General features: G+C 40.3%; 1 protein-coding gene across 1 annotated transcript in view; it reads right to left on the bottom strand.

The window, feature by feature from the left end:
* The window catches only part of TMEM178B (transmembrane protein 178B), a 483948-nt gene that overhangs the window by 275223 nt on the left and 185784 nt on the right, over window positions 1–22941 (bottom strand). The window contains exon 3 of the mRNA XM_073621832.1: window positions 5916–6029. Coding sequence (XP_073477933.1) covers window positions 5916–6029 — 114 coding nt within the window. The remainder of the gene's footprint in view (window positions 1–5915; window positions 6030–22941) is intronic.

Below are 22941 nucleotides of genomic sequence, written 5' to 3'. Positions count from 1 at the left end.
CTGCCTCCGGACCCGGCTCCTATGACGGACGCCACACTCATCCAATGCCGAGGCCGCGGGACGTGCGACGTCCATCATAGGCGCTGCTGGGTCCAGGAGGAGGCGGGAATGACACTATGGCCGCGCTGGGCACTGGGAGATCCCCACTGAGCCGCTCGCTCTGTGTAAATGGGGCGGGCGGCTCTTCTATCCTGATTCCTGGCTCTGGCTGCCTGGTGCCTGCAGGGCTGTCTGGTGAATGCCGGGGCCCGGGATAAGTGTACTCCGACACAGGTAAGGCTGAGCAGCAACAATCTGTGTATGTCAGATAGGACAGTCATGTATGTCATGTCAGTCATGTATGTCAGTCAGGACAGTCATGTATGTCAGGTAGGTCAGTCATGTATGTCAGGTAGGTCATGTATGTCAGTCATGTATGTCAGGTAGGTCAGTCATGTCAGTCATGTATGTCAGGTAGGTCAGTCATGTATGTCAGTCATGTCAGTCATGTATGTCCAGTAGGTCAGTCATGTCAACCATGTATGTCAGTCATGTATGTCAGGTAGGTCAGTCATGTCAGTCATATATGTCAGTCAGGTCAGCCGTGTATGTCAGGTAGGTCAGTCAAGTATGTCAGGTAGGTCAATGTATATGTCAGGTAGGTCAGTGTATATGTCAGGTAAGTCAGTCAGGTCAATCATGTATGTCAGGTAGGTCAGTGTATATGTCAGGTAGGTTAGTGTATGTCAGATAGGTCAGTGTATGTGTCAGATAGGTCAGTGTTAAGCAAGTGAGAGAATATCGCCCTCCCCGAGCCCGCCCCTGACCACCACACCTCACCCCCCCGTTTACCTTCGGGCTGAAGCCCCTGGTATTTCTCCCCCCTAGCAACACCCCTGGCTCTGGCAGTGGTCATCCTGTTCCTCCTTGCACAAAGGAGCAGATACCGGTCCAGCTGATGGGTTAAGGACCTTCTACGGCCCTGTCCAGCTCTCCTAGAGTAACTGCCTGTCTCCTGAAATCTCCTCTATGCTCTTGTGACTGTACTGGGAGACACAGCAAACCTTCTGGCAATGGCACGTATTTATGTGCCATCCTGGAGGAGTTGGACTGCCTGTGCAACCTCTATAGGGTCCAGGTATCGCCTCATGCTACCAGTAGTGACACTGACCCTAGGCAAATGCAAAACTAGTGAAAAACAGTCAGAAAAGATGAGTAGCGAAAAAAAAATGTCAGTGGACTCCGCCTGTAAAGCCATTCCTGTTTTGGAGGTCGTCTCATTGTTGCCCATCTAGTGCACCTGTTGTTAATTTCATTAACACCAAAGCAGCTGAAACTCATTAACAACCCCCTCTGCTACTTAACTGACCAGATCAATATCCCAAGAGTTTGATTGACTTGATGCTATACTCTGATTAAAAAGTGTTCCTTTTATTTTTTTGAGCAGTGTATATACAGTATACACAAACACACACACACACACCCATGCATATATATATATATATATATATATATATATATATATATATATATATATAGATCGATCGATCGATCTCTATATCTATATATAATTTTATAACTGACTTTTTCAAATGCATGGTGTTTATACTTTTCATTGTATTTATTTTGTACAAAGATGATAAAACTTCATCGAAATGTCCCATTTTTCAACAAAATATTGGCCAAGCAAAAACTCCCAACTTCTTAAATGCACCATTATTCAAGCTGTTTGTGGCTAACCCATGCATGTTGATCTGTGAACAGGGAGGATATACAGTATAATGCCCTGTACACATGGTCGGATTTTCCGACGGAAAATGTGTGATAGGACCTTGTTGTCGGAAATTCCGACCGTGTGTAGGCTCCATCACACATTTTCCATTGGAATTTCCGACACACAAAGTTTGAGAACTTGCTATAAAATTTTCTGACAACAAAATCCGTTGTCGGAAATTCCGATCGTGTGTACACAAATCCGACACACAAAGTGCCACACATGCTCAGAATAAATTAAGAGACGAAAGCTATTGGCTACTGCCCCGTTTATAGTCCCGACGTACGTGTTTTACGTCACCGCGTTTAGAACGATCGGATTTTCCAACAACTTTGTGTGACCGTGTGTATGCAAGACAAGTTTGAGCAAACATCCGTCGGAAAAAATCCATGGATTTTGTTGTCGGAATGTCCTATCAATGTCCGACCATGTGTACAGGGCATAAGTGGGGCAAAAAAACGAGATCCAGATTAAAGTGTTACTAAACCCAGTAATATGAAAATAGTTCATTCGCCCTCCCGCAGTGCCCACAGCTTATAAATCTTCTTTTTACATTAAAATACTGCCACCCTTTTGGCTGATCTGTATACCATGGTCACGTGATAAACTGCAGGGTCCGCCCGAGTGCAGAGTGTTCAGGTAGGAGGAGATTTCCACTATAGCCTGTGTCCGCAGGCTGTTATTGGAGGCGGATCATCCATGAATCGAGATGTGACATCCCACCCACTGTGTTCTTTTTTAGTTACTGGGCATGAAGGGGGAGAGAGGGACTGGGCTGTCATTTAGGACCTGTATACATGCCTAAATGTGTGATGTCAATATCATGTGACCTGAATAGCTCTGATCAACCAGGAAATGTTCTCTCCACCAATAGAGAGCAAACTGAGAATGTGTAGCCTTACTACTCTGACTGTGTTATAACCTTACTACTCTGACTGTGTTATTTGGCCTTGCCAAGAGAGACTGTGCAGGAGTGGGAGGATCTGTGCATACAGGATCAAAGAGCCTTTTTACACAATACAGAGGATTAACCCTTAAGTTACACAGTGCAGTATAGCAAGCATGCTATTCTGCATATACAGACAGATTTTACTGTTGTGGGTTTAGTAACACTTTAAGTAGATATCCAACGAAGAACTCTGTGCAGGATGCTGGATATACAACAAATTAATATCATCATATCATTGTAAGTATACTGGTTGATAGCCAAACTGCTTGAGCAAGCTTTTATCAAAACGACTTCAGGCTCTTCCTGTTGCACAGATTCCTTTAGGCTACAGAAGGCAAGGAAGAACCTTTACAAGCCTGCAATATTTTAATAGTATTATAAAGGTTAGAAATCACACTGTGCAGTCAATAGACTTTCTGTATGTACCTCTCATGTCTAAGAACCAGGATCACAATTTACTGACAGTTATCTCAGAAAGGAAATCAAACACATCTTTAAATAGGGTGACGTTGTTACAATGATACATATTTAGACTTGGCAAACACAGTGTGACCATGGAAATTAGAAACCTGTAAATTATATTTACAAGTTAACTTGTTAATTTATGACTTTAAAGATGATTGATGTATCCTTTTATGCCTAGATGCTCCAATGTGTTCGATGCCAAGGGCAAACTATAGACACAGCTGTTTACACTTTTCTAGAGTTTTTAACAGTATGCTTTCATAAACACAGCATATTATTGTTGTTTTTTACGCTGGTTTAGTTACCCGCCAGTAGAGATGAATGATGACTTCGGAGAAAATGATTTTGCTGCAAAATGAATGATTTAGCCTTTGGCGAAATCTAGCTGATTTAGAACGTTTTAACGTTGCTCATTCATCTGCTAAGCCAAAAAGCTCCCAAAGAAAACAATTTTAATTTTTTACATGTTTCTGTGTACTATTGTCACTTTCAATTTTTTATTTTACTTGTTTTTTCACTGATATTTTTTTGTGTGTGAATAAAAAAACTAAATAATAAAGTGAACGAGGGGCTATTTTTGAGCAAAAGAAGAGGTTCACACAAACCATCAAAGCCACGTTCTTTTTTTTAACAAAATGTTGCAAAAATCTCCAATTTTCATTTACATTTCAGGAAAATTAAAACTTGAATGGCAATATCATCCACACCTGAATTCCCAGCTCTGTCAACCACTTAAAGGAAACCCAGTAAAGAGGTAAAATGGGTCTGTCGTTGCTGACCCCCCAAGTAACTATCATTTGCAGAATGCAAAATCGGTAATGGCAGCCTCCATGTTCCATTCCTAACACATATACTTTAAAGCGGAACTACACTGCATCTGAGCACCACAAACCAAAAACGATTACATTCATTTTTAACCACTTAAGCTGCAGAACGTTTTATCCCCCTTGGGGGACTTGACTAACTGCCACTGACATCACCAGAGACACTAATACAGTGACCAGTGCTAATACTAGACACTGTTACTGTACTAATGAAACTGTCTGGGAAGTGGTTAACATCTAGGGTGATCAAGGGGTTAAATGTGTGCCTAACAATGTGTAATGTGTGCTGCTTTTACTAACATCTCTCAGAGAGATTGTTCCCTCTGTACAAAGCCCTGTGTTGATTGCCAACACAGGGCTCTGGGCTGTGATTGGACACAGCTGATCAGCAGGCTCAGGCCATGAATTATTGTCCGGGACTTGGTGAAAGACTCCCTCTTTTTACAGTGTACACGCGTCCTAAACCTGGAAGCAAGCAACAGATATGTCACTTTGCCTGCACGGGCAACCTGTTCACAGTACATTGTGGGCGGGCAGTCCACAAGTGGATAATATTCAACGCAAACTCACCCATTCATCCATATCTCCATGCTTTTTTTTTGCAGAGAAATCAGATTGAAAAACACCCCCTAGCATTTCTGGCAGTGGCCATCTTGAGCAAGGGCAGATGATTCATGTAACATTTACTTCCTGGAATCCATCTGCCCTCAGCACAGGCATGCAGACAAGAAGGTGTGCTTAACTGAGAAAACCCCTCCTACCCTTTTTAAGGCCACATGGGATGTATGATATCATTTGCCTAGGCCTGGAAACCAAAAAGTAACTGAAGAAATTTTTAAAAAGTTTAAAACATGTAAAAATGATATACTTTCCTATTTACTATTTTCTATTAGAACAAACATAAATTTGATTGCCAATATCTCACTATCGCATAGGAGCTTAGTCCATGTTAATTACTTTAGGCGGAGTTCTTCCTTACCCGTTTGTCTTACTATTTTCTATTGACTAATGCTAGCAGCATAATAATTAAAAATGGTCAATGTTGACTGAGAGAGTGAAGTTCCGCTGTAAGGTTCCTTCACTCCTCTGTTAGGATTGTACACGCACTTTTCAGTACTATAAAACAGGAGGTACAAGGATTTTTTATGTGGAGGAGAGACAGTGCCAGTAACTCAGGAGATGAGTCTTGCTTTATTGCCTGAGACATACAAGATGTTGGTGATCATCCAGCCCAAGGTCTCCTTAGCAAGTCAGTATAAAATATAAAAAAAACTGAGCATATGACAGGGCTGGTCCAACTGATTGGCAGCAAGGCTCCTGCATCAGCAGGGAAAGGATGTTAAAGCAAGCCTGCCCCTACCTGTGCTTTTAAACTGTACACTGTAGGATACGCCACACTCCTAATTATCATGGGAACTATGGTACTTATTCAGAGTTCAAATATATAAAGTATAGTGCAACTGTCTATCCTTGCAGTAGTTCTGATCCCAGCTGTCCTCTCCTGCCTATTGAAAGTATACACACGTGCCTTGCATCGCCTAAAGAATAAGTACAGCAGTAGGTTTTCTATGTGTGAAGTTTGTGTAATATAGACCCAGAGTAATCAAGAGAGTGGGGTAGTACACAGGCAAATTATAGTATAAAGGTTATCCTTTCATCTGTGCCATCCTCATGCCAGGAGAGGCAGAGGTGTATCACTTTTCCCCCTGCCTCCAAAAAATACCGGTAATTGCACAGAATCCAGAGGACCTTTAATGGATTCCAACTCAGAAAGCATTATTCAACAATAGAAAGTATAGCAAACCAAAGCAACCAATCACATTTCTTCTTTCCCTGAAAAAAAGTTCTCCAAACTGAAATCTGATTGGGTAATTCATCATGTGGTGTAAGTATAAAGTTTCAGGGTAAAGTCCCAGGTACTTACGGAGGGCATGCCATTCATCTTGCCGGATGGTCTTAGTGATGTTATATGTGAGGTTCTTGGGTATAGTGGCCGAGGAATAGTGATACTTGATAAACGAGCATCGCTCAATCTCCCCTGGAGGTGCAAAACAAAATATATATTATTTTCTCAAATAATTTCTAAGACATTAATTAATAAAGCCCCAAAAGCAAATGTGCTAAAATAGAGACGCCCATGGCCTCATACAGTGATCACAATTTTATTTCAATAAATCTAAAATACATGACCAACGATCCCACACATTCTGCACAACCTAAAAATGAAAATTAAAAAAATGTATATATCTCTCACAGTAAGAGATGCTTTTTGGCCAAACGTTTGTGGACACCTGACCTAGCAGATGTCAGGGTTTTAAAGGGAACCTGTTGCTTTACAAACCTCCACTCCTCTGAGAAGGCTTCCCAAAAGATTTTGGATTGTGTCTGTGTGAATTTATGAATATTTAACCAAAAGAGCATTTGTGAGGTCAGGTGTGAGGTACTGATGCTGGATGAGAAGACCTGGCTCACAATCAGCATTCCAATTCATACTAAAGATGTTCAGTAGGGTTGAGTTCAGAGCTCTGTGCAGGCTACTTGAGTTCCTCCAAAACAAACTCATCAAACCATGTGTTTATGGAGCTGGCTGCAAAGGGACACAATCATGCTAGAACAGAAAATAGTCTACCCCAAAGGGTTACCATAAGGTTTGAAGCGCACAATAGTCTAAAATGTATTTGTATGCTGTGGCATTAACAGTACCCTTTGCTAGAAAAACCTGAACTTATTTGGAGGGGTGTCCAGAACCTTTTGGACATATAATGTAATAATTCTACAGTGGGAACATGGCTATCTCTGATTTGAAATATAGATCTGGGTAAGCAAAAAATAAAATAAAATTGTTGTCAACAGATGTGCTAAATTTTCCGAAATCCCAAGCATAAGCGGACGCACTAACCTCAACATCTCAAATGTTTATTGAAACTTTGTTTGATTATCATTTTACTACAGTATGTACTGTAATTAATCTTATGTTCATGCAACTGCACATGCAATCATATTTTACTAGTACTAGGCGCACGCCTTTATTAAATTAACCCAACTGTTTCTTTTATGGATTCCTATTGAGGTAGAAAATAAAACTGTCAATGGCAGTAAACTCCTTAACTAGCATCTTTAGCCAAAACTTAAATTTTTGACATTTTGGGGAATTCACCCTCTGAGTTTGTCCTGGCAACTGTTGACATTGTGACTACAATCAATAGCAAATCCAAAATGTTACAGGTGTCACAGGAAATCTTCAAATGGAGCCACATATTCCTGTGACAACAGTCTGAATAGGGATTTCTTTTCAGTTTGGAGAGCTTTCCACTTACGTCCTTGTGTCTCTGGGACAAACAAGTTTCGGATAGAGATGTACTATTAAAACATATTTTTTTGCTTCTCCAAAAACATCTAATGAAGTATTCCCTGCAAAAGATGGCACTGAACACCTACCTTGCCATCAGGCGATAAAAGCTAAATTAGCTGTCTTTAAGCGCTAAAGCATCCGGTAAAGTCCTTAGCATTTGACCCTTCTGGAAGTGTTGAATGTTTGCGTCCCCTGGCATGCAGTTTGTTTCCTCCCACCAGCCTCTACATGTAGAGGTTGATGGAAGAAACCATTGAGCACAGCAAGAGTAGCAGGCATTCCCAAAAATGCTGAATACTTACCCAGAGCATTTAGTACTTTAAGAGAGCAAATTACAGACTTGTTGCTCACAGCGGAGAAAAGTATTCAATGGGGTTGATTTACTAAAGGCAAATAGACTGTGCACTTTACAAAGTGCAGTTGCACTCTGCAAGTACAGTTGCTCCTGAGCTTAGCAAATGAGGTAAAGCTTTACGTTGCAAAAAGTACCCAATCATGTGCAAGGAAAATAAAAAAAACTGCATGTTTGCTTGCACATGATTGGATGATGGAAGTCAGCATTTTTATTTTTTTGCTCATTTACTAAGCTCTGGAGCAACTGCTCTTGCAGAGTGCAACTGTACTTTGCAAAGTGCACAGTCTATTTACCTTTAGTAAATTAACCCCAGTATCTTCTATTGTAGGGTGCAATCATTTTAAATTTTTTGGGGGGAAGCAACAGAGTTGCTTTAAATCTCCAGGTGTGGAATGATACCGGTAGCAGTAAAGCTTGCCATAGATGAATCGAAATTTGCCCGGTTCAGCAGGGATCATTTAGATGTGTGATGTGTAGTCATCCCTGCGCGACAGAAGTTGATCCCTAGATTGACTTTTGTCGAACTGAAATGTTGGAAAACTTCCAATCAACTAAAGCCACTGATTAGTGTATTCTGATAGTGTCAAAGCAGTGCCTAAAGCCTCATACACACGATCGGATTTTCCGCAGACAAAACCTCAGACTTGTGTCCGAAGGCATGTGCCTGGATTTTGTCTTGCACACAAACGGCAAGGAATTGTCGGCCAACAAACACGAATGTAGTGACGTACTGTGTGTTTTTTCAGCTCTTTAGCGCCACCGTTTGGGCTCCTTCTGCTAATTTCGTGTTAGTAGAAGTTTGGTGAGTGTTTTAATTTGCGGCTTTTCATTTCACGCTTTTCATTTTGTGCTTTTCAGTTCGTTTCTGAATGGCCGTTCGTCAACCAGACAACATGTTATTTATTATTGGCCTTGGAGTTATTGCTTTGACCCAAGTCCCGTCCAGGAACAGGAGGAGGAGGATTTCTTGGACCAAAAATTGGTTGCTTTATTAATCGTGACCAATTATGTCATATGCCTTTGCGGCGGGAGCTCCAGGAGAATAATCCAGATGATTTTCGGAATTATCTCCGGATAACGGACCCCTGCTTTCACCAACTCTTGGCATTGCTGACCCCCTATATTAAGAAGCAGGACACATGCATGAGGCTTTTATTTTATTTTTTGGTTGAATAATGATTTGATTTGGTATATTTTCTATATTTTTGGATGCATAGAATGCACTAAGTTCTATTGGCAGATAGCATGTCTAATTGTATTTGTTTTCTTTTTTTAATGCACAATAAAAAAAATTGTGTAGAATAATACTTGGCTATGTGTTTTACTTCAAATGACAGTTTGGGAGTAGGCAGTTACATTTAAAAAAAATACAATGTAAAATTGACAAGGGACACCAACATAGTTGTATCTTTATCTTAAAAACAATGTGATAATGGTGTTGTGGTAACTTGCCCAAATAAAATAAAAAAAAAAAAAAAACATAATAATATTATTCTTGATATCACTAGAAAAAAAAAAAGCCTTTGAAAATTTGTTTGCAATAACTCCATCAGTATCACCAGCAAAGCAGCTTCATTATTATCCCATTAAAGAAGAAAATGTGCGCTGCATTTCGCGATTTCATAGTTTGCCGCGTCACAAATGTTAATTCTCCATTACGAATGCTAATTTACAAGACCGACCACTTCTGGCTCGTCCTTGCTTCCCAGCATGCGTGTTTGTACTTTGGAATTTTGTCCAACGGACTTGTGTACACACGCTTGGAAAATCCTACAACAGACATTTGTCCGCGGAAAATTTTAAAACATGCTATCCAACATTTGTCCGTGGAAAATCCAACAACTCTCCGATGGAGCATACAAACGGTCGGATTTTCCACCAACAGCCTGTCATCACACAATTCCCGTCGGAAAATCTGATCGTGTGTACGAAGCTTAAGGCTCGGTTCACATTGGTGAGTTACGGGAAACCCTGTGAATCTACTGTGGGTTCCCGCATCACACCGAACTAGCACGCAGTTCACACTGCCATATGCGAACTGCTGGGAGTGCCAATACAAAGTTAATGACAACCCCCAGATCGGTTCGCATATCGCAGTGTGAACTGTCAATTCGGACAGGAATCGGATTGCATGGGTGTGAACACCCATGCAATCCGATTCTGGTGCGTACCAAAAAAAGGGTCCTGCACGACTTTGGTCCAAATGCGATGCAAATTCAGCCATACAATCCGTATGGCTGAATTCACATTGCACAGACATCGCATGTGATTTGCACAGCAGTGCGGTGCGAATCAAATGCGATGTCTGACATCGCACCAATGTGAACCCAGCCTTAATGACAGTGTTGATGAAACCAGGAAGTTTCCTTTGCGCAGGTGCTCCAGATTTTTATGCCATTATAAGGAACCCCACAGAAAGGGATTTGAAATGCACTGCAACATGGAGGTGTCTAGTCTACATTAATAAAGGGGTTGTAAACCCTTGTGTTTTTTCACCTTAATGCATCCTATGCATTAAGGTGAAAGAACTTCTGGCAGTCACCGCCCCCCCCAGCCCCCCCCCCCCCATTTTACTTACCTGAGCCCCTTCATCTCTTCCGCGGAGACGCGCTCTCCCTCTCTCCACGGGGTCCCGGCTCTTGTTTGGATAGATTGATAGCAGCACAGCCATTGGCTCCTGCTGTCAATCAAATCCAATGAGGCGGGTGCCGGGGGGAGGTCTATGGACATAAATGCTGGACTCGGGAGCACGGCCACAAGGTTACCCCCCGGTAACCCCCCAGGGGGTTACCTGATGTGGGGAGGAGCCGCGAGAGCCGCCTGGGGACAACAGAAATCGAGGATCGGGGCCACTCTGTGCAAAGCAAGCTGCGTAGTGGAGGTAATTATGACATGTTTGTTATTTAAAAAAAAGCCAAAAAAAAAGTTTTACAATCACTTTAACATTAATTCAAGGAGCTACAACTAAAAATCACATCTGCTTTAATGGGATTTATTATTAGGTGGTCTTATCTGCCAAACTAGACGCAGCGGGGGAGATTTACTAAAATTGGAGGGTGCCAAAATCTGGTGCAGCTCTGCATAGAAACCAATCCGTTTCCAGTTTTTTTTTTTTTTTTTTAATTCAAAACACAAGCTGAAGTTAGAAGCTGATTGGCTACCTTGCATAGCTGCACCAGATTCTGAGCACCTCAGTTTTAGTAAATCCTTCCCAGTGTGTGACCAAAAATACAGAACCCTAGAAGTTTATCAATCAGTACAAACCATCTCTCATGAGTATAACACAACAAATTATTAATCTATCTTTTAAATAAATATAAAATGCATTCAATAATAGATAATTGTGAACTCATAACCCCACACTATAATCAATAAACACACAAAACTCACAGGTGTGAATAATTCAACTGCCAATGATTCATTTATTACCTAGAGTGATAGCTGTGAAATCGTGATCATCGTCCTAAACATCAGCAATAAAAATAAAGTCCTCTTGCACACTGCAGCTTGAAAAATCTCGGTACAGCTTTTTTTTTTTTACTGAGCTAAAATACAGTCCATTAATTGTAATGTGCCTATGCATACAGGTGCATAAACTAGTGCCGCATTCTTCAGTAAAAAAAAAAAAATCGAAAAATCAGCTTTTTTGGTCAGTAATTTACACCTCATGCACGCAAATGCCCATTTTCACATTGTGCAGAATAAGAACACGAGAATAAGTTTTTGCGCATTTACGCAAAAATGCACAAGTGCGCGCGAAAATGCATGAACACATATATGCGAAAATGCATACAAAAAAAAGTAGTTGCTCAAACAGGAGTATCATGTGCAAAAGGCCTAAGGTTGATTCACTAAATAAAAAAAAAATAGGAAAACAGGAAAATCAGCGAAGGCACGAAAAGGAAGACTGCTTGTGTTAAAGAGGAAGTAAACCCTGATGGGTTTTACTTCCTCTTTATTCCCCTGCAAAGTAAAAGCATAATGGGCTAGTATGTATTGCATACTAGCCCATTATGTGCCACTTACCTGCAAACAAAGCCCGCAATGTCCCTGCTGGTGTAAGCATCCATCTTCACTCCTATTCCTTCTGGGGCCGTGGACTCTGGCTCAGGGACTGGCCGGAGTCGTGTGACGACGGTCACGGCACGGGCCCTATAGAGATGGCACGATCGTGCCCTTTCTAAAGTGCGCATGCGCCGATGACAACGGCGCAAGCGTATATGGTAAATATCTATGGTAGCATATATGGTAAATAATATATGGTAGATATTTCCAGTACCTACAGGTAAACTTCATTATAGGCTTACCTGTGGGGAAAAGTGATCTGTAAGGGTGTACAACCACTTAAAATCACTTAAAATCAAATAAATATTTTTTTATTATGGATAGAGTAGAGAATGAGTAAACCCCCTGTCTAGTTTTAATTGCTATCTGGGGCTCCATTCGAGAGATTTACCCTCACTTCCTGTCCTGCTGACAAGAGTTTTATGAGACAGCAATTAAGAGAAAGTCTACAACAGGGACACAGATAAATTTTATGGTGGTTCTAGCCCTCCAAAACTCTATTAAAAAAATGTATTTTTATTTCTGTCTGTGTTGGTGATTCTGTTACTTCCTGCCTGGTAAAATGTTGTCAGCAGGACAGGAAGTGAGGGGAAGTCTCTCTAATGGAACCCTGCTATTTAATATATTGTGCTTCCATACCAGAGCATTTGTAGAGCATGGTGGGCTGACTCACGAGAAAGCCCTGTACCAATTTTGCATTTGTTGCCCTAATTGATTTCAGCAAAAAGTTATGGATTTTGCTGCCTACAAATGTTTTCTGAAAAAGACTTTGATTTTTACTCATAAGCTGAAATTTGCTTTAAAAAAAAAAAAAAATCTAAAAAACTACCTAGTCTTTTTTTGAGTGTCCGTTGGTTTAATATTTTCTTTTCCTTTTTTGTGTATTTGATTGTTATTTCTGTACTTCCTTTTTTGTGCATTGTTATGTGTATTTTTTGGGTTTTTTTTTATTGTAAAATAAATTGGAAGCTAGTGAGGCTGGTTTTGGGCAAAGGAACATGTCTAAGATAATTGAAAGGAACCATTACAACCTTCAAGAACCATTTTAACCCAATTACACCCATAAAGGCAACAAAAACACCTTCATTTCCTCATTGACACTAATTTATTCAGCCAAAATTTTTCTGAAATCCTCAGATTTTCAATAAAATTTAGGGGAAACGAAAACTCTTTCTCTAATGCCAACTGCACATGTAAGATCTGGATGGCACTTTCTTTATCAGGGCCTGTGTTAGGAGAGGGGAGGAGATGTCCCTTCCTTTAAGATCTTGACTTATACCTGCCACCTACTGGCAGAAAATGGTGAATAAAAAATAATTATAGTGAATATTTTATATTTACCTGAACTATAAATTAATAAAATAATTAATTTTTTCTTCCTGAACATACAAAAGTGAAAAAAATATAGACAGACAAAATATATGCCTCATAAGTAATCTGATCGATTCGATATGTATATCTGAAATATTGTAGGGAATCTAACATAAAGCATTCTGTTTATCTAATCTGCACTTACAGTATGAATGGAAGAAGAAATTGGTTATCAAAAGAAAAAGACTGTTCTATTTTTCAGACATATCCCTATATCAACTAAGCAACGTAAACAAGCTTGTCCTTTAAGGAACGATTCCACAGCCAAAATATACAAAATGACTGCCATCTGACCAATCCAGGGAATTATGGGACATTTTACAACAATGAAATATAAGACAGCAATCCATGGAGAATCCAATTCACAGAGTAAGCAACTACTGCAATCTCTATAAACATTTATTATTTACAAGTCAGTCTGGTGACATATGCTATTGACTTTGATACATCATGAAAACACACAAGTTATGGATTATCTATATTTTGCTGGTTATTTTTTTTCCTGATACCAAGCAGTTTTAGTATATTACCATTGATCACCTGTGTCTAGAGAGGCTGCAGGGTGTCATGAAGAGCTGAATAAGTTTAATAATGTCTTAAGGCATTACAGAATGCATAGAAACATAAATACATAGAGAATTTGTTCTGCAGTTGTGACTTCTGTTAGACACCTCTTCAGCTTTTAACATTGTTAAGGATCTGTATTTATAGTGGTTAGATAATTGTCACACAGTATGGCTCAGGTTGGACTTTGCCATCTGCCCGATGTCTTCTCAGATACCTCTTACTGTTACAGATCACTTTTTCCCTAAATTTAAATATGGTGCCCCTACAGGTAAAAAAAAAAATAATACACTATATTACCAAAAGTTTTGCGATACCTGCCTTTACATGGACTTTAATGGCATCCCAGTCTTAGCCCGTAGGGTTTAATGTTGAGTTGGCCCACCCTTTACAGCTTCAACTCTTCTGAGAAGGCTGTCCACAAGGTTTAGGAGTGTGTCTATGGGAATGTTTGACCATTCTTCCAGAAGCGCATTTGTGAGGTCAGGCACTGATGTGGACGAGAAGGCCTGGCTTGTAGTCTCCACTCTAATTCATCATATCTTTTGGGTTGAGGTCAGGACTCTGTTCAGGCCAGACAAGTTCCTCCACCCCAAAATCGTTCATCCATGTCTTTATGGCCCTTGCTTTGTGCACTGGTCCAAATCATTTGGTGGAGGGGGGATTATGGTGTGGGGTTGTTTTTCAGGGGTTAGGCTTGGCCCCTTAGTTCCAGTGAATACTGGAAGGGTTATTTCTCTGGTGGGACTTTAAAAGGTAAACTACTCTATAAAGTAAGTCATAAGGTATGAGTATAAGATATTTATTTAAAGGTGATAGTAGACGAACACATTCTACCATATAGCCAGGTGAGAATACAAAGGCAAACAACAAGTGGGTATACAGGATGCACAAAATCTAGTCAAAAATAAACATGCAATACATAGGGTACAATCATGATTCCGTTGTATGTGGTTATACAAACAAAAAAGACCCAACGTTTCGAGTTTTAGAATAGATAATACTCTTCTTCAGGGTATGTAAGATTGTGACCATGATGGAAGGCACGTCTATAAATTAAAAAGACAATTGTAAACATAAAATATACTGGCAGGATAAAAACATCATGCATATTTATGTTATAAAAAGTTGTATTTACACTGACCAAAAAGTATTGCTTAAGAAATTTCTGCATCCACTTAAAAAGCAAGAAAGGGGGGGAAATAATGTGCTATTGTCCTGCGCGATGCCAGCTCTGAGATGTCCGGACAGGGGATGACCAGCGGAAACCCACGGGGAGATTCCCCCACAAGGGGCGGTAAAACCCCAATTAATATGGTCCCGGTCCAGGAGGCGAGAGGTAGTCGCTAAAAGAGCAAAGGGAGACACATTTGTGTCCAAGCTTTGCATAGGACCGAGGACACACTACCTCTTTCAAAAGTCAAATCTTACCCCTCTATCGCAGTCATGCTGAGCTCACCTTGATATAGTGACCCCTGACAACCCTAAAGGGGCAGGTAATATTCAATGAAAGTAATGCTACAGAAAGCTGTTAAAAAAGATGGCAAATTTGGAACAGGAGATGGTCAAAGACTACAAACATGCTACAAGACATGCTGTAGACTGGGGACATGCTTTAGGGGACACATTATATGAGATTGCTGGAGACACATTACATGAGATTGCTAGAGATTACTACTACTATTACAGGGCAATAGGAAAACACAGAAAACTGTAGGCAGCACAAAAAGTGCCATAGATCCACATGTAGCCCCTGGGCCACAGGTTGGGAACCAGGCCACTACGGCATTGGATAAATGTGAAATGTACGCCCGTTTTTGCCTTCTGGTAGGCTTCACATAAGTGACATATAGTTATTTTTCCCTGTCTATTTTCTGCTTAGACAATTTGTACACTGTTTAAAACACTTTGTTGCTGCAGATTATAATTGCCTATTTGCCTACACGTCTCTCATAAAATGTGCATATTAAAATCATGTTTAATGATTCCAGAAATGGGTCTCTGGGTTCCCATTAAAACTATGGCAAAATATCCCGAACAGTGTTAGTGTGGGTGTCTGTAGCCGTTTGATTCAGACAAGCACTTTCTGCAACCTACACAGCAAAAAGGTTCTCAAGTTTCAAAACCTCCAAAAAAGTTTTGTCTAAAGCAATCTAAAACACAGCAAACACAGCTTACCCCCTAAATCTTTATTCCATCACTGTATCCCTAAAAAAGTCAGGGCATAGACACACCCATTATCCTACCGGTAAAAATGATATACTGCGCTCCACTTAGTCTTCAATACAGATCAACAAGATACACAAATGCTCAGACAACTGCCCCTGTATGCAAGGTTCAAACAGTGAAAGTCCTGACACAAAAGGGGTTACTTATGATTGCTGTGCGGATGTCTCTAGCATTGGCACAGTTATCATAAATAAACTGGTATTTGTCTAATATCTTTATTTCCTATGATCTAATGGCCATAATGCAGATTTTCCTGACTGCAGCATTTCAGGAATGGCCACAAGATGGTGGGGACTATCATATCTGTCTGCCGGTACTCTTATTGTTCCAGCTTCTAATGTCACCAAAGAGAGCAGCGAAGGATGAGAGAAGTAGTCTTCATAGAGCTAGCAGTATAGGAGGAAAGACCAAAAACAAATGTGCCTATGGGACTTTTGTGAGTGGTGCTTAAGAAGGATACAAACACAGTATTAAAAGCGTACAAAATGTATTACAACATATTAAAAAACAGTAGTGTAATTTAATTAGATAATAGTATCAATAGCCACACGTCAGAAATGTCTATACAACATATCACCCATAATTGCTGAAACATGTGATTTTCAATTCATGAAGGGTTAAAAGCTCTTTACACGTTTCATGGGGCAGGGCCCACTTCTACAGGTGTCAGCCAAGATTTAATTTTTGTGTATATATCTGTGGAAAAACAGTATCATGAAAAACAACGAATTGAATAATTTAAATTGGTGCATTGAAAAAATACATGCTATTGCAAAAAAAAAAAAAAAAAAGGAAGTTCCAAAATATATATATGAGAAATATACTCACGCCAACAATGAAAAAATGGAGGGTAAGCAAAACAATGTGGGCCAAAAGGCACATAAAAAGTGACACCAGGATCTCAATACTATGGAAAGAAATCCACAGAGATGGTTCCAACCAGGAGCTGATGGTGATGGATGGACTCGAGGGCAGGCACAGAAGGAAGGCCAAGACTGCAAGACCCCTGGAATGGGAAAAAAGAGTCAAACTAAATAATAGTTATGAGTATCAGAGTTGAGAACATAGAAAGGGGGTATATACTATTACCCAGATTTATAACTGATTAAAAAGAAAGAGAGTTCTCCCATGCCAACAAAGGAGGACAAATAAGTGGAAAAGTGTGGTGAACAAAGGAGTGAACAGTAAACACAGAGACTGTACCTGAGTGAAAATGGCCAGACAATAATGGAGAGGGAGCATTTTCACTCAGGTACAGTCTCTGTGTTTACTTGTTCACTTTGTTCACCACACTTTTCCACTTATTTGTCCTCCCTTGTTGGCATGGGAGAATTCCCTTCCTGGCTCATCGGTTATAAATCTGGGTACTAGTATACCCCCTTTCTATGTTCTCAACTCACTCAATGCATCCTTAAGCACCTCAGTATAGCTTTAGCGGCACAGCATGTCTTGCAAGCTTACCCAAGCATACCCACTATTCACTCTCCTCACAGTGCACTCTCTGTGATATCTTCTGATACCCATCACTGTTTTTTAGTTTCACACTTTTCCCCATTCCAGGGGTCTTGCAGTCTTGGCCCTCCTTCTGTGCCTGCCCTCGAGTCCATCCTTTACCATCAGCTCCCGGTTGGAACCATCTCCTTGGATTTCTTTCCATAGTATTGAGATCCTCAAGTCAATTTTTATGTGCCTTTTGGCTCATTGTTTTGCTTACCCTCAATTTTTTTTACATGGGCGTGAGTGTATTCCTCATATATATATTTTGGAACTTATTCAATCCGTTGTTTCTCATGACATGGTTTTTCCACAGATATACACCCAAAAAATTCAATCTGGGCCGACTCCTGAAGAAGTGGGCGCTGCCCCATATAACGCGTAGAGAGCGTTTAAGCCTTCATGAATTGAAAATCACATGTTTCAGCAATTATGGATGATATGTTGTATATACATGTCTGTTGTGGGGACATTGATGCTATTATCTAATTGAATTACACTACTGTTTTTTAATATGTTGTAATACATTTTGTACACTTTTAATACTGCGTTTGGACCCATATTATGCACCACTCATTTCTTTTTGGTTTTTCCTCTATAGTGGGGACTGAGTGTTGCTATGGTTTGAGCCTAGGTGGCCTTTTTTCTTGTTTATGATTATACTACATCTACTGCCTCTACAACATCTATGTCTACTACATCAGGTACATGCTAAAACAAGCAAAAACAATGCAAGGCAATATGAAAAGTGTCTTTTATTGGACTTTATGCTTAACTTAACTTAACTTATCTTATTAGCGGATTTTGGTAATTGCTAGCTTGATGATTGCTTTTGATAATTCTACACATGCAAAATGTCTTAAAAAAGGAAAAATAACATGTACATGCACTGAGCACCAGTGCAGAAAGAGGTTTGTACTAAACACCAGTGCAGGGTGGATTTTGCACTGAACACCAATGCATACGTTCTAACTGTCCGAGATTTATTGGGATGGTCCCGCATCTCTGTCTTGATGATGCTGCACTGAAGTCTTGAGTTACCGGCCATGACCAGAAGCTCAACAAAAGGTTTTGGGTGGGAGGGGGAACATAATTAGGGTCAGGACTACCTAGATAAAGTGTGTGTCCTGGACAGAACCATCTAGAAAGTGAGTGTATAAAGTGTGGGCCCTGGGTGGGAAGTAGTCCAGATGTTGGTAGGTATGCCAATGCAGAGTGGGTTATGCACTGCACACCAATATAAAGTTAGAGTTGTACACTGAGCACAACACCAAAGCGGTAAGATTTAGAGCTGAAGTAAAGTCTGCAAACACTTCCGGTCTGATGTCAAAGGCGTACCTCCGCTCTAATGTCTGCAAGCTCCTTTACTGGTGCTGCATCTTCTCCTTGGTTTCAGAGACAGTGAATGCCCCAATAAGGACACAGACAGCAATGAAAAGCTCAATAGTTCTTCAGGTAATAGAGTAACAATAGATTACTCAATGGGGGGAAATTACTACACCAGGAGCAGACATGCATGGCAACCAATCAGCTTCTATTTTGAGCTTGTTCACCTAAGCTTTGAAAATGAAGGATATCAGCTTATTGGTTGCCAAGCACAGCTTCTCCCGATGCTAGCTGCCACAGGTTTAGTAAAATCCTCTAAATATGTATTAAAAAGTATATTGGCATCAACTGGCAGTTCTATTTGTCCCTGAACTTCTGTAGTAGGTCTTAGGAAAAACTACATATAGGATAAGAAATATTCTGTTGTAGTAGAATAGTATATATTTAACCCCTTCACCACAAAGGTAAGACAAATTCTAATGGCTAAATCAAGTTTTGCAACTCTGGCATGTTTGTAACTAAAACTGTACATATCCTTAGTGTATTTGGGGAATTATACCTTGTTTTGTTAAAGACAAATTGGGCTTTCATTTGGTGGTGATTTTTTTTTTTTTCTTACCAAAGGGAAACTGGCCCAAATTAGTTTAAAAAAAAGTTTATTAAATGTAGCTGTATTTTTCTTGCCATTATATTGATTCACCACCAAAGAGCAACCCAGAAAATTCTCTACTCCTGACGAGCATGTGGATACCAATGGCACTGACACTAAACACTGACACTGACCCTAACGCTAGCATTTACAGTAACACTAATCTTTATTTTATTTATTCATAGAGTTCTAAAACTAGTGATCACTGAGAATGGCCATCACAGTGATTATGTCATCAGACCAGGAGCTGTCAGTGGCTGCTAGGCTGCTTGGGGGGTTATGATCAAGTACGATCCCACCAAAAAATGTGAAACATATACGTGGCACCACAGAAGAAAGACCACTTCTGTAAAATCGCATATATGTATTACCTTGGCATTAGGGATTAAGATTGCCATGGAAAGCCAAACTGAAATTAGACATGTTTCAGACAGCAACATTAACAGCATCTAATGCTCTGCTCTTCTATTTTTGCCCAGTCCAGATTTCAGACTTTTTTGCCTTGCTCTAGTAATCCCCAAAGTCACATTCTTTACCATGTCTTTACCATGTCATATTCAATTATCCTGAAATCTACTTAGGACTTTGTCTTCTCCAGCTGCTTTCAGAAGTTGCTGGGGAGATTTTCAGCCATCAGAGGGTTGCATTTTATCAGCTATAACTCATGTTCCATTCAATGAAACATGTCCAAAAATAGATCTTGTCCACATTCCTCATCCTTCATCTTATCAAACTACTTGCAAGTGATTTAAAGACTTTGCCAATAAAAGGAAAAAGTCCTACTTTAGTTGGGTCCCTCATTGATCTGTTCTGCCGAACTGAAGGGGTGACACTGCAATTATGTACAACATCATTTGCTATTGATCAAGTAACACCAATGTCAATTCACATTGAAAATAATGCACAGTGATTGATAGCCTGGAAACTAAAGGGTAATTAAATGTCAATAATATAATGAATACTTATTATAAGTATTTTTATGAAGAAAAATTTGTTAATGGGGACCTTTAGTCAGTATGGAATTTTCCAGGTAATTTCAACCTAGCCCCGTAACAGCGAATGAGGTATATAAAAAATACCAAAAGATTCAGCTTAATGCTGACTCTTATTGTAATGATCAGACCCTAGTGAGGCAGAAAACCCTTAAAGGTACTCCAAGCAGTGAGAGAGATCCATAGCTGACTTCTGGAGGTTCAGGATCTAGTTGATGCTTTGCAGATTCTGCATAGTCCGACATTGGCTGACAAAAGGAGTCGTCTGTGCACAAAGCAGGGCAAGAACCAGGGACAGCACTTTGATGAAAACCTGGAATGCCTTGTACAGGCCAAAGAGTGGGGCTACAAACTGAAAATGGCACTTGCCAACCACAGATAGTACTGGTGAGATTGAAGTATAGGAATGTGCAGATAGTTGTCCATGATGTCCACCAAGGCCAGGAAATCTCCTGAATGAAGACAGGCATTCTCTGACCTACAAGACATCATATGGAACTGCACTGGAAGGAACTTGTTGAGAACTTTTAGGTTCAAAATGGGCAGGGTGAACAGGTTGGAGTAAATGACCCCCTGACAGAAAAGCTGTTTCAGGCCAGCCTGAGGATCTGCTTTCCTACCGGGTGCAAAAAGCACATTGGAGGGTATGAAGTGAGTATGAGGCACGGCGTGAAACCCCAGCTTATGTAGACCCAAGTGATGATGTTCTAAATCAATTGATCTGAAATGTCCCGGTTCTAGATGGCCCTAGGGCTGAAAAACATCCCCCTACATGAAGAAGTAAGGGCGCCCCTTTTCTGAGAGGAATTCTTGTATCCTGCTCTTGAAGTATTGTATCCTGCATCTTGTATCCTGCTCTTGTGAGTCTAGTTCTTCTTTTGTAACTGGGTGGCCTGCTTTGGCTAGGAGCCCAAGGTCTGTGAGGGACAAAAGGAACTTTTTTTAGTTCGTACTGAAAAATATTTTGATCTGCCATATTTGTTTTTGTTTTTTTTAGAGACAATAGTGTACTCTTGCCCCTAGTCATTTTGTGGATAAAAGTATCCAAAGCCTTACTGAAAAGACTTTCAACCTCAAAGGGCAACTGTCTGTTTCTTGCAGGGGAAAACCACATACCAACACTTACACTCTAGAACACGTCTTATATGCACTGACATGAGGTCCAGCTAGAAAAGCCACCTGAGGGATTCTCTCAGTCCGTCCTGGAAAAATGAAGAGACTTTGGAAAGATCTTCAGGTGCTGAAGAGGGGAGGAACCAGTCCTAAGGACCATAGACTCGTTAGTCATGCGCTTGGCCCAGACCACCAGGGCTTGCAAAAGCCCACCACAGGAAAAAAAAGGCTACATGGCTGCACCCCTCAAACAAAAAGGTGCCCTAAAAATAACTTTAAACTCTTGTATGGGGGGTCTGGGGTCTTTAAACACTGCAACCTCATCAATGGGAACCGCCAGGGTCTTATTCTAATACAAAACAGTTTATCTACAGCTGTAAACACCCATTTCTTGCAAAAGCACTTCTCCATGGGATACTGTTGCACAAACTGCTTCAGAGGAACAAAAAACCTTCTCTGGATGTATCCAGCCTTTGTAAAGAACATCCTGCATAAGAGAATGAGGCAAAAACAGCTTAGGAGGTTTGAGATCTTTCCAAAATCCAAAACCAGAGACCTCAGGCAATGTTGACTCAGGTTACTGCATCTTTTCTTTTTTTTTTTTATCATTTTTTGTCAATGAGTGCCTCAACATAGACTTGAGGGCTAAAGGCAAGGTAGAAGATTGCGCATCCTCTTGTGAGGATTCATCCGAAGAGGACAAAGCCACCTCCCCCATTCCTTTTGAGGCCTGCGAGGCAGATAGAAGAAACGCACAGGAAAAACCTGACAGAGAGGGCAATTGGGATTGCATGCAGCTGTTGATGTGAGTAGGAGGAGTTGAGGGATGGATTTTGAGCTTTGTTTTTTCCAGTGTCCAATTAACAAAAAAATGTAAAAAAAAACTACAAAACAGTAAAACAAATGCAACCACCATTTCTAAGGACTGTTAAAATGCGATAGTTCATATTAAACTAATCACGTAATAAAAGAGGCGAGCTTGTACAAAAGGACATTATCATCATAAATTCAGCCCTGGTAACCAATGTAGACATTCCACCATAGGCCAGACACTAAAGAGGGTCTCCCTGTGTTTTGGGGGGAATGTAGTCCAACATTTTTTGGAAAAAAATTAATAATGAGCCCTAAGAAAGTTTTCAGCATCTTTTCAACCCTCACAACTGACCAGACAAATGTTCTCTATTATGGAATCATTCCTAAAGCTTCGGAATCTCCCATGGGTTGGACACATGTCCCATTAAAGCCAAACAAACAACCATTTTTTACATTACCATTACCATTTTTACAGGTGGTGAAAATGAATTTTTTTATAAACCAATGACATCAGTAACAAAAGAATGGACTCTGGGATACAAAATGGCTGTGGTATCCATGCTATAAAAAGTTATAATTGGCCAGCTGTGGTAGAACAGTAATTCACACTCCAGAGTCTAGAGTAAC

This window comes from Aquarana catesbeiana, linkage group LG03 (genome assembly GCF_042186555.1).
Source record: "Aquarana catesbeiana isolate 2022-GZ linkage group LG03, ASM4218655v1, whole genome shotgun sequence".
Taxonomy (NCBI): Eukaryota; Metazoa; Chordata; class Amphibia; order Anura; family Ranidae; genus Aquarana; species Aquarana catesbeiana.
The sequence above is the reverse complement of the archived record's forward strand: the minus strand, read 5'-3'. Positions and strand labels throughout refer to the sequence as shown.